The sequence below is a fragment of the Palaemon carinicauda genome, chromosome 10 (genome assembly GCF_036898095.1).
Source record: "Palaemon carinicauda isolate YSFRI2023 chromosome 10, ASM3689809v2, whole genome shotgun sequence".
Lineage (NCBI taxonomy): Eukaryota > Metazoa > Arthropoda > Malacostraca > Decapoda > Palaemonidae > Palaemon > Palaemon carinicauda.
In genome coordinates this window covers 160004538-160016621 of record NC_090734.1, presented here as the reverse complement: position 1 = coordinate 160016621, position 12084 = coordinate 160004538, and the positions used below count along the sequence as shown (strand labels likewise).

The following is a 12084-nucleotide window of genomic DNA, read 5'->3' as shown; positions in this document are numbered from 1 at the left end:
TAGGGTGGAAGAATGGCCGTGTGATTTGGAAGCGTATAAGAAAGTTGTTAAAAGATTTATTGTTTGTAAGAATATTGTGTATTTTTTGCATAGGGGAATGGATGAAGATATATATGTTCCTGTATTTCCAATGCATGCAGCTGTAAGTATGTGTATGGTAGTGCATGACAGGTATGGGCATATGGGGAAGAATAAATTGTGGGAATGCATGCGAGAGAGGTTGTTTACGCCTGGGTTGAGTCAAATTTGTAGGGATGTAGCGACTACTTGTGAGGATTGTCAGAAGGGGAAGTATCAGAGCATGCATGCAAGTCCGCCTGTTCTGAGGTTACGTATGAAAGAGCCATTTGAGATGTTTGTGATTGATTGTGTTTCGTTGCCTGTGACTGCGAGAAGACATGTGGGAATGATTGTCATGGTCGATCATATGAGCAAGTTTGCGTATGCCGTACCCATCAAGAATAAAAGAAGTGAAACTGTAGCGAGAATGGTAAGTCAAGTGATGTTGCCGATGAGTGTGTGTAAGCCTGCAAAAATGTTAAGTGACAATGGTCCGGAGTTTGTTGGATGGGAGTTTGAGCAGATGTTGAGAGAATGGGGCATTGAACATGTGTATTCGACTCCGTATATGCCAAGTGCGAATGGTTTGGCTGAAAGGACTGTAAGAACTTTGACAGAAATTTTGCGGATGATGAGTACATGTGATAATGATTGGGATTTATATGTTGGGCGTGCGTTGTGGGCGTATAATGCGACTGTGCACAAGAGTACTGGTATGTCTCCGTGTAAGTTTGTGTTGAATTTTGAAAAGATAGTAAGACCGAGATTGAGTGTGTCCGAGAATGATAGAGATGTTTGGAAGAAAGCAAATGAGAGATTTGAAAGCTACAAAGTGGGAGAGAGTGTTAAAAGAAGTAATTGAAAAGGGAAGAATGAATGTCAATAAGGTACGTGATAAGTTTGAAGGTCCATATGAGGTGTTAGATGTTGGTTCTAGTGGGTTGAGTTATGTTTTAGGTAAGGTAAGTGTGGATGGTGGTGTGGAAAAGGTTAGGGCACACCACAATCAGTTGCGGAAATGGAAGGAGGTACCAAGATATATTCAGGAGAATGGTATGACTAAATGGCTTAAAACGAACAAGTATGAACCGAGTATGTGTGAGGCATTAGGTTTAGAAGATAAGCAATTGGTGTTAGTAGAGTATGGAAAGAAAAAGAAGTCTGAGAATTTTACTGGGGGTAAAAGACAGGAAAATTTTGTAGTTGTTGGCGGGAATCGGAATAAGCAGGACAAGGGTGTAAATGTACAGGTGAGTATGGAAGATAAATGTATTAATACAGATGAAACTTGGATGAGTATGAATGATACTTATAGTGTGTGTGGTTTTTCGTTAGATGAGGCAAGAGAACGTATGACGGACACGAGAATGAAAGATAGGAGAATGATAAGCAGTATGAATGATTCTTTTGTTAAAGTAGAAAATGGTTTAGATGTAATGGATGAATTGTTGACAGAAATTAGTGGGATTTTCGGGCCAGATGAAACTGAGGTAGATGAAATAGTGAATGATATCTTAGACGAGCAGAGCATAGACGGGAATCGTAATAGTACGTTGAATGAAAACGACATGGAAGAAGTGAATGAGAGAGTGCAGGTATATGAAGGCCCAGTTACCCGAAGCCGAGGCCCTGTTCCTGATTGCGACTGGGTAATGAGAAAATAGGTAAGTGTTGTGTGAGGATTTGGCAAAGTAAGGGGGGAGGAATGTGGAGGATTAATTTTATTTTAATTTAATTTTTGTTTGCCAAATCGAGAGAGAGAGAGAGAGAGAGAGAGAGAGAGAGAGAGAGAGAGAGAGAGAGAGAGTGTGTGAGTGTGTTTATTTAAGTTTTGTCAGGGAGAGAGAGAGAGAGAGAGAGAGAGAGAGAGAGAGAGAGAGAGAGAAATTGTTTACAGTATTGGCTTTAGTTTGTCACACAGAGAGAGAGAGAGAGAGAGAGAGAGAGAGTTGTTTTAGTATTGTTAGAGTGTTTATTTGCTTTAGTTTCGTCAGAGAGAGAGAGAGAGAATTTCATTTTCTTTCGTTTTGTTAGATCGCGCGTGCGCAAGAGAGTATGTGTGTATGTGCGTTTGTGTGTGCGTGTTTTGTGTGTCCGCGGTGCGCGCTGAGGAAAGGGTAATTAGCGAATGATTGTTTGAAGTTGGAAAGATTGTTGGTATAATTGAGGTTGTTTGTTTACCTTTTTAGCTAGGATAGGGTGGTGATGAATGTCTTGGGCGAAAGCATTGGATATCGAACGATAGTAGGAGTCGGCTGTGTATTTTTTTTGCTCTTCGAAAGCCGGCTGTGAAGCTTTTTTTTATATTCTGAGTAAGTACTGTTTTTATTCATTTTTGTTAGGCGCGTTCGTGAATGATAGAAAGTTTATTGTTTATCTTTGATTATAGTGCGATAGTTGTTAGTTAGGAGTGTTCATAAGTGTTTTTTTATTTTGGCAGGCCGCGATTCCTCCTTTGGGGAGAAGATTTAATTTAATTTGACTATTGATGACCTGGCTTACTTAAGGAACTTGTGTTTAGAATGCTCTAGTGGATTGATCAACTGTTGACGACCTGGCCTGTTTATTACAATTACGATTTCGATTGCTGTTACTGATGAGGATGATGATGATGATGATGACGATATAGACTGCCAAATTAAGTGAGGCAGTTATAGCAGATTGTGCCAGTGTTGCGTCTGCCAGGGAGTTGTGGCTTTGGCCGAAAAGGATTGTTGGCCCTTGTGTGGACAACGACGTCCACACATAAACAAATATCGGTTTTGGTGTGTCACGTGTGTGTGGATAAAGAGTTCCACTCATAAACAAATATTGGTTTTGGGTGTGTTAATCTTAAGTTGTTAAGGTTTTTTATTTGAATGGTGTTACGGTTTATATTTAATATTGTTTATGATTCGTGAAAAGTGTTATTTTGTCTGTTTTTGTGTTAATTTTGTTTAATGTGTGATTTTTGTTTTCGGTTGCGGTAAATATAGTTTTAAGGTTATGTTTTGTTTGTTTTTCCCTTCGTGCAATAGTCCAGTTTGAAGTAGAGTCAGGGGAAAGTTTGTATTGTGGGATATTGAGAAAGTAAGAGTGATTAAGGGTGTGGGGGGTTTGTTTTTGTTGACATCCCGCCACATTATCAGCCCCCTTTAACTCTCCAGGTTCCGTCTCTTGGTCACAATGCTCATCTTCATGAGGAGGGAGTAGATCTCTGGAGCAGTCTGCCGCACCCTCTACCCCTGCAAGGTACGAGGGTACTCTGGATTTCTCTGTCCACACAGGTGACGGACCTTGGCCTGATACCAACGGAAAAGATTCAGAGTCGTAGTGTTTTTAACTGTTGCAATGAACTGAGTGAGGCAACCTTGGCACTGCTTTCAGGTAGGATCTTGTTCATTTATCATTGGACAGAGTTGATTAGAGCTGTGTATTTGAGAACTCCATCGCTTCCAGTTAATCAAACAAGAGCCTGTCAACTTCTGACACTTGAGGGAGCGATGGTTTTATGAGCCAAAGTTTGTTTCATTATCACAATTTCAGATTGACCTTATGGAATGTGTACTATAGAGGGCCTCCTTTTGGAGTGTCCAGAGTCCAAAGGCATGTCTTTCTCAGCCTCTTGAGTTGGCAGGTCGGCAGCACAGCCATAGTCTTTTGCCATGGGCACCCTCCAACCTATTTTGTGGTTTGGCTAGTAGTCCGGCACAGTGACATACAGTACTTCACAATGACAATATAACCCAGTTCTTTGGAGAAGTACAAGTCTTGTGCTGTCTAGTGGGAAGGCAGTGTCCACTTTGGTACCCCATTCAGTGAACCGGTGAGCTAACTGGGTTTTGAAGAGGGAGAGGATAGTGGAATGAATACCTTTTCCTTGGTCATCTTTTGCAAGGTATTCATTTTAGACTGCGTAAAGATTCCTTCATTTACCAAGTACTAGCCAGTCCCTATCAGCCTACTCATCCCTATGACGGGCTAATAGGAGGTTACTGGAATAGTTTCCCTTGCTCTTGTAGGGAATCAGCGATACTGTTATATTCCAGGAAAATAAAGAACCAGCCATTATAGTTCTATGGGAACTGCCTACTCACCAATAAGTGAATTTCCCCATTTCAAAGGATGAAATGTTTGTACAGTGTATGCATAGGAACAAATGAAAAATCTTCAGTTTAATTTGCATTTTTCCTAGTTATACAAACTTGAGTCCTTTAAAGTGGAAAATTCCCATCTCAACCACCCCTCTGAAACCTGAGCCGAAGATGTGAAGAGTCCTTGACGATGGTGGACAGGGCTACATCAACCGCGCTCGCAACCTGTCATTAATTTATCTCCGCTGAAGACATTCTCTATCTTGGAGGACTGTGAATACAGTACTTATCATCAGGTCTGAGATATTTAAGTTTCATGATCTCTCTTTTCATTAAGAATTATTACCAAATGATTTCAGTATTTCAAGTTAAATAGCTTTAATGAAAACACCAATGACTTATTGTAATTGATATTATTTGTTTATACATTGGTATTTCATCTTATATGGGCATTTGTTTACTCAATAATGAGTGTTAAGGAATTTTGAAGATGTACATAATTACTTTGTTATACTAATGAAGATTTGTAGACCTGTTTTGGGAATAGAAGGCTAAATGACATTATGGTACTAAGAAAAATATACAATCATTTTAATATTAAGGAAGATTCTTCTTCTCCTTTGTCTCCAACTTTTCCCACTCCTATGTGGGGTCGATGTTTCTGGTCAGCTTTCTCCACCTACCTCTGTCCCACACCTCATCACCGGTTAATCCCTTTGATCGAAGGTCATCCTTGATACAGTCCACCCACCTTCACTTTGGTCTCCCTCTCCTTCTCGTTCCCTGTACCTCCATTTCCATCACTCTCCTCCTAATATACTGTTCATCTCTTCTCATGACATGACCATACCACCTCAGTCTACTCTCTTGGATCTTATCTGATAGTTTTCTAACTCCTGTGGTACCCCTAATTACCTCATTCCGTATCTTGTCACCCCACACATCCATCTCAACATTCTCATCTCTGCCACATCCATCTTCTCTTCTGTCTTCTTTATTGCCCACGTCTCCGCTCCATACATCATTGCCGGTCTCACAACTGTCCTGTGTACTTTACCTTTCAACTTAACCCCTATTTTCCTGTCGCATAGTACGGAACATTATGTATTTGAATATTTATAATCTAATCTGGTCGGTTCGAGCTTTAATAGTTTAAGAATATATGAATATAGTTTTATTTGATAGATAGGAACAGTTACTTAAGGATGAAGATGTTTGATATCCAATTTATCAGAAATATAACTTTTTTTTTAAATTCTGTGATATCAATCAAAAGGTTAAGTTTTTTATAGTATGTGATCTATGTAAAATTAATCTATGGATCCAAAATTAAGGAAACCATATTAATATTTACTAAAATACATGCCAGCAGTAAGGAAAGTACAATATAGCAGTATATGCCACCTTTGATCTCGATTTGAGATAGAATTTTGTTCTAAAATTACAATGCACTTTTCAACACGAAGTTTTTTCGTTTATACCGAAGACCACGGTTCAATTGTTTTATCATCCCTGCTGATTGTTGTTATAGTAGCAATAAGGTTGCTTGCTGCTTTCAGAAAGTAGCATTTCCTTTGGGATCATTTTCACATTGTAAGTTGATTTTTTTTTGTTTGAAGTGAAATCTGAATAGACAAAGTAAGCATTGCTTGATGGTCTTTACAGCATATCTTTGGCCCCTAGCTACATCTACTCCTTGGCCTTCTGTCCTACCTTCATTCCTGCTTCCTTTCTTCCCTACCTTCATTCCTGCTTCCTTTCTTCCCTACCTTCATTCCTGCTTCCTTTCTTCCCTACCTTCATTCCTGCTTCCTTTCTTCCCTACCTTCATTCCTGCTTCCATTCTTCCCTACTTTCATTCCTGCTTCCTTTCTTCCCTACCTTCATTCCTGCTTCCATTCTTCCCTACCTTCATTCCTGCTTCCATTCTTCCTACTTTCATTCCTGCTTCCTTTCTTCCCTACCTTCATTCCTGATTCCATTCTTCCCTACCTTCATTCCTGCTTCCGTTCTTCCCTTCCTTCATTTCTGCTTCCTTTCTTCCCTACCTTCATTCCTGCTTCCTTTCTTCCCTACCTTTATTCTTGCTTCCTTTCGTCCATCTTGCTGTCCGACCTCATAGCTTTTACAATTTTCCCCAAATAACACGGGGTACAAAATGCTTTCCCAGGCCAGGGCCCAAAATCATAAATTCAATCTTAATTTGGATATGAATATTTTAAGCGCATTATGTACAAATTGTGGAAAACACCTTATATCATTATACAAATGGAGACCAACAAGACCACTAAGTGATGAAATGATGTTTCTTAGCAGGACTGTGCCATATGATTCAAACTCATGAATCCAATACAATCCTCAATATAAGTTGTACTCCAATCAAACGTAAAGGTTAAAGGTGAAGTGTATCGGTTCCCAATCGCAACCGTAACGTACCCAGCAAATAGCTTAAACTCATGGCCCGAGGTGGGACCCGACCTGCCGTCCATGCAACTGCAAGGCTAGAGTGTTACTATTGTACTATCCCTGTTTTCAGTGATAATTTATTGAAGTGACTAAAAGGAGGAGGCAAATGCATGGTGTGCACACACATTTCCTCATAATTCTCTTGCTTTTAAATGTGTTACCAGATCAGAGTCCAAAGCAGGCAAACCTTTAACTTGGAACAAAGACCTGGCAGAGTGTAGTCAGAGTTGTGTCAAGCAATATGGTCCCTAGTCAGACGCCTATTCAGTACCTCAACAACAGGACATGGATACGGGCCCTTAGATGGCTTGCCCGTGGTTTCCTCGTCTATGATGTCATCTACACTCGTAATTGCAACCCAGCCACAAAGTTGGTACTGAAAGTGTCTGCCTGTCATTCATTTGCCCTTTATGTGGATGGGCTTTAAGAGGAAATATTTATATATGGTAGTAATAGTAAACTTCTTATTTTTACTACGTAATTATTAGGCTTACAACTTGCATCAAAATATATCCTTTGTGGTTGTTATGTACTTGAAGAATTACTTTGATGGAATATCCAAATGTGGTGTATGATCTGACTAGCTCATGTTTTTTTTATATCTTTAGTTTTCTTGGTTTTATATTTCTTTCTGCTGGTGGTTCTACATTTTAGTACACATTTAATTTTTTTTTTTAGCATTTACTTACAGTATGTAGGGCCAAGTATGCAAACAAATTGTGAAATATACATTTGTATTCATATTTATGAAGCAGTTGCTTGGCTTCATATTATGTTTGGACCATATCTCAGTATATTAGTAGTTTGTCATGCATGGTTATACCATAGTATGGTACTGATTTATACAGTACTGTAATAAAATACTTTTTTTTCAGAATCAAAACATTTATGTCGTCAAGGTGCTTGTTACAAGGTTAGATTTTAGTATTTCATTAGTTATGACAATTTATCACTGAACTGATTTTTAAGAGGTGTGAAACCTTCAAGATTTGTTACTTAATAAAACCCTTGCCAAATGTATCCTTGCAGCCAATAGCTTGAAAACAGAAATGTTAAAATTCTTTATTCAGTTAATGAAAAATTAATAACCCTTTTTTCAAGAATGGAAACAAAATGTGAAAAATAAAATAATCTAACAAGTCCTAATATTTTTTTTTAAAGTGTTACCTAAAGAGAAAATTATGAATGCTTAATCATGACAAAAAAATCCTTTTGCCTTGACCATGAATGAATTTGCATACCTTTCATTATATAAAATTCACTAAGCTTCTTCATAAGTCAAGCATTACAATTTGACTTGTGTTGGGATAAGCGGGCAAATTAAGTTGATATTTTTCATGTAACTTTGGAGGCACAAATCGACCGCCCAAAACATGGTATTGTCCTGGAATAAAAGCAAAAAAGAAAAAATTTATAAATATCTTCACATGAAATGTTTGAACAAGATAAAATTCTCATTCATGGATAACATCAAACCATTTATTATTATTATAATTATGATATTTTAATTATAAAATAAATTTTTGAATATACTTACCCGGTGAATATATAATAGCTGCAACTCTGCGGCTCGACAGAAAACACACTCAAAAAACTCGCGAGTGATCGCTATGAAGGTTGCGGGTGTGCCCACCAGCGCCAACTGTCGGCCAGATACCACTCTTGCATGTAAACAAACCCTTCAATTCTTCTCGTCCCGCTGCGTCTCTATTGGGGAGGAAGGGAGGGTCATTTAATTTATATATTCACCGGGTAAGTATATTCAAAAATTTATTTTATAATTAAAATATCATTTTTAAATATTTAACTTAGCCGGTGAATATATAATAGCTGATTCACACCCAAGGCGGTGGGTAGAGACCAGAGTTAATTAAGTTTACAGCGTATAAGCTAAGAGTTTTTTCATTTTGACAGTTATCAATATAACAAAACCAAAATATATAGGTACCTGGTAAGGAAGTTGACTTAGACGATTACTCTGCCTTGTAAGTCTGTCTTCCTCACAGAGCCCAGCGATCCTCTTAGGATGCTGACAGACTCCCAGGAGCTGAAGTATCAAGGGCTGCAACCCATACAACAGGACCTCATCAAACCCCTAATCTGGGCGCTCTCAAGAAATGACTTTGACCACCCGCCAAATCAACCAGGATGCGAAAGGCTTCTTAGCCTTCCAAACAACCCATAAAATAATATTAAAAACATTTCAAGAGACAGATTAAAAGGATATTGGAATTAGGGAAGTGTAGTGGTTGAACCCTCACCCACTACTGCACTCGCTGCTATGAATGGACCCAGTGTGTAGCAGTCCTCGTAAAGAGTCTGGACATCTTTTAAGTAAAATGACGCGAACACTGACTTGCTTCTCCAAAAGGTCGCGTCCATGATACTTTGCAGAGATCTATTTTGCTTGCAGGCCACGGAAGTTGCTATAGCTCTAATCTCGTGCGTCTTAACCTTAAGCAAAGATCGGTCTTCCTCACTCAAGTGGGAATGGGCTTCTCTTATTAAAAATCTGATAAAATATGACAAAGCATTCTTTGACATAGGTAAGGATGGTTTCTTAACCGAACACCATAACGCTTCAGATTTACCTCGTAAAGGCTTAGTACGAGCTAAATAGAACTTAAGAGCTCTAACGGGACATAATACCCTCTCTAGTTCGTTGCCTACGATCTCTGATAAGCTAGGAATATCAAAAGATTTAGGCCAAGGGCGAGAAGGCAGTTCATTCTTGGCCAGGAAACCCAGTTGAAGAGAACAAGTGGCTTTTTCTGTCGAAAAACCGATGTTCTTGCTGAAGGCATGAAGCTCACTGACTCTTTTAGCCGAGGCCAAGCACACAAGGAAAAGAGTCTTAAGAGTGACATCCTTCAGGGAGGCTGAATGTAAAGGCTCAAACCTGTCTGACATGAGGAACCTTAGGACCACGTCTAAGTTCCATCCAGGAGTAGCCAAACGACGTTCCTTAGAGGTCTCAAAAGACTTAAGGAGATCTTGTAGATCTTTATTGTTGGAAAGATCTAAGCCTCTATGCCGGAAGACCGAAGCCAACATGCTCCTGTAGCCCTTGATCGTGGGAGCTGAAAGGGAGCGAACTCTTCTCAGGTATAAGAGAAAATCAGCGATTTGGGCTACAGAGGTACTGGACGAGGATACAGATACTGACTTGCACCAGTCTCGGAAGATTTCCCACTTCGATTGGTAAACTCTAATGGTAGAAGCTCTCCTCGCTCTAGCAATCGCACTGGCTGCCTCCTTCGAAAAGCCTCTAGCTCTCGAGAGTCTTTCGATAGTCTGAAGGCAGTCAGACGAAGAGAGTGGAGGCCTTGGTGTACCTTCTTTACGTGGGGCTGACGTAACAGGTCTACTCTTAGAGGAAGACTTCTTGGAAAGTCTACCAGCCATCGAAGTACCTCGGTGAACCATTCTCTCGCGGGCCAGAGGGGAGCAACTAACGTCAACCTTGTCCCTTCGTGAGAGGCGAATTTCTGCAGTACCTTGTTGACAATCTTGAATGGTGGGAATGCATATAGATCTAGGTGAGACCAATCTAGGAGAAAGGCATCTATATGTATTGCTGCTGGGTCTGGGACTGGAGAGCAATAGATTGGAAGCCTCTTGGTCATCGAGGTTGCAAAGAGGTCTATGGTGGGTTGACCCCAAGTCGCCCAAAGCCTCTTGCACACGTCCTTGTGGAGGGTCCATTCTGTAGGAATTACCTGACCCCTCCGACTGAGGCAATCTGCTAGAACGTTCAAGTCGCCCTGGATAAACCTCGTTACCAGGGAGATGCCTCGATCTCTTGACCAAATGAGCAGGTCCCTTGCGATCTCGTACAGTGTCAGGGAGTGGGTGCCTCCTTGCTTGGAAATGTAAGCCAAGGCTGTGGTATTGTCCGAGTTGATCTCCACCACTTTGTCTCGAAGGAGACTCTCGAAGCTTCTCAAGGCCAGGTGGACTGCCAAAAGCTCCTTGCCGTTGATGTGCATGCTCCTCTGACTTGAGGTCCACAGACCTGAGCATTCCCGACCGTCCAGTGTCGCACCCCAACCCAAATCTGATGCGTCTGAGAATAGAACGTGGTTTGGTTTCTGAACTGCTAGAGGAAGTCCCTCTCTTAGACTGATATTGTCTTTCCACCAATTCAGGCAAGCCTTTACTGTTTCGGAAATCGGGATTGAGACCGCCTCTAGTGTCTTGTCCTTTTTCCAGTGAAAAGCTAGATGGAATTGTAGAGGTCGGAGGTGTAGCCTTCCTAGCGAGACAAACTGCTCCAGGGATGATAGAGTTCCTACTAGACTCATCCAATTCCTGACTGAGCAACGTTCTCTCTTCAACATGCTTTGGATTACGAGCAGGGCTTGATCTATTCGGGGGGCAGACGGAAAAGCCCGAAAAACTGGACTGCGAATCTCCATCCCTAAATACAGTATAGTTTGGGATGGAATCAGCTGTGACTTTTCCATGTTGACCAAAAGTCCCAATTCCTTGGTCAGATCCAATGTCCAATTGAGATCCTTCAGACAGCAATGACTGGACGAGGCTCTGAGAAGCCAGTCGTCCAAGTAAAGGGAGGCTCGGATACCCGATAAATGGAGGAATTTTGCCACATTCCTCATAAGCCTCGTAAACACGAGAGGAGCAGGACTTAGGCCAAAGCACAGGGCCCGAAACTGGTACACCACATTGTCGAACACAAACCTCAGAAAAGGTTGGGAATCTGAGTGAATGGGGATGTGGAAGTATGCGTCTCTTAGGTCGAGAGAGACCATCCAGTCTCCCTTTCTGACCGCTGCTAAGACTGATTTTGTGGTCTCCATGGTGAACTTTGTCTTCGTGACAAAGACGTTCAGAGCACTGACGTCTAGCACCGGTCTCCAACCTCCTGTCTTCTTCGGTACTAGGAAGAGACGGTTGTAAAACCCCGGTGATTGAAGGTCCGAGACTTTGACCACCGCTCCCTTCTCTAGCAAAAGAGACACTTCTAGTTTCAGGGCTTGTCTCTTTGCTTCCTCTCGGTAATTGGGAGAGAGATCGATGGGGGAAGTCGCTAGAGGAGGTTTGTGTACAAATGGAATTTTGTACCCCTCTCTGAGCAGCCTCACAGACTGTTGATCTGCGCCTCTCTTCTCCCAGGCTCGCCAGAAGTTCTTGAGTCTGGCACCTACTGCTGTCTGAAGCTGCGGGCAGTCAGACTCTGCCACGTGAGGACTTGGCTCCTTTCCTCTTTCCTCTCTTTCCTTCGGCACGAGTACTTCCCCTGCTGGGGGCTCTGCCACGAAAGGGCGGAATAAACCTGGACGCTGGAGTGTCTATCCTAGGTCTAGCGGAAAAGGAAGTCAAAGGAGTCCCTTTGCGAGCAGAGGACGCTACCAAGTCATGGGTGTCCTTCTGCACGAGTGACAAAGCTATGTCCTTAACCCAAAGTTCAGGGAACAAAAACTTCGATAAAGGGGCAAAGAGTAGCTCAGATCGTTGACAGGGA

At 41.3% G+C, this 12084-nt stretch overlaps 1 protein-coding gene across 2 annotated transcripts in view; it reads right to left on the bottom strand.

The window, feature by feature from the left end:
* Positions 1-7734: 7734 nt before the first annotated feature.
* The window catches only part of Naxe (NAD(P)HX epimerase), a 235326-nt gene continuing 230976 nt past the window's right edge, over positions 7735-12084 (bottom strand). For both annotated transcript variants that reach the window (XM_068382109.1, XM_068382107.1), the window contains exon 7: positions 7735-7983. In XM_068382109.1, the coding sequence (XP_068238210.1) occupies positions 7871-7983 (113 nt within the window). In that variant the 3' untranslated portion in view covers positions 7735-7870. The remainder of the gene's footprint in view (positions 7984-12084) is intronic.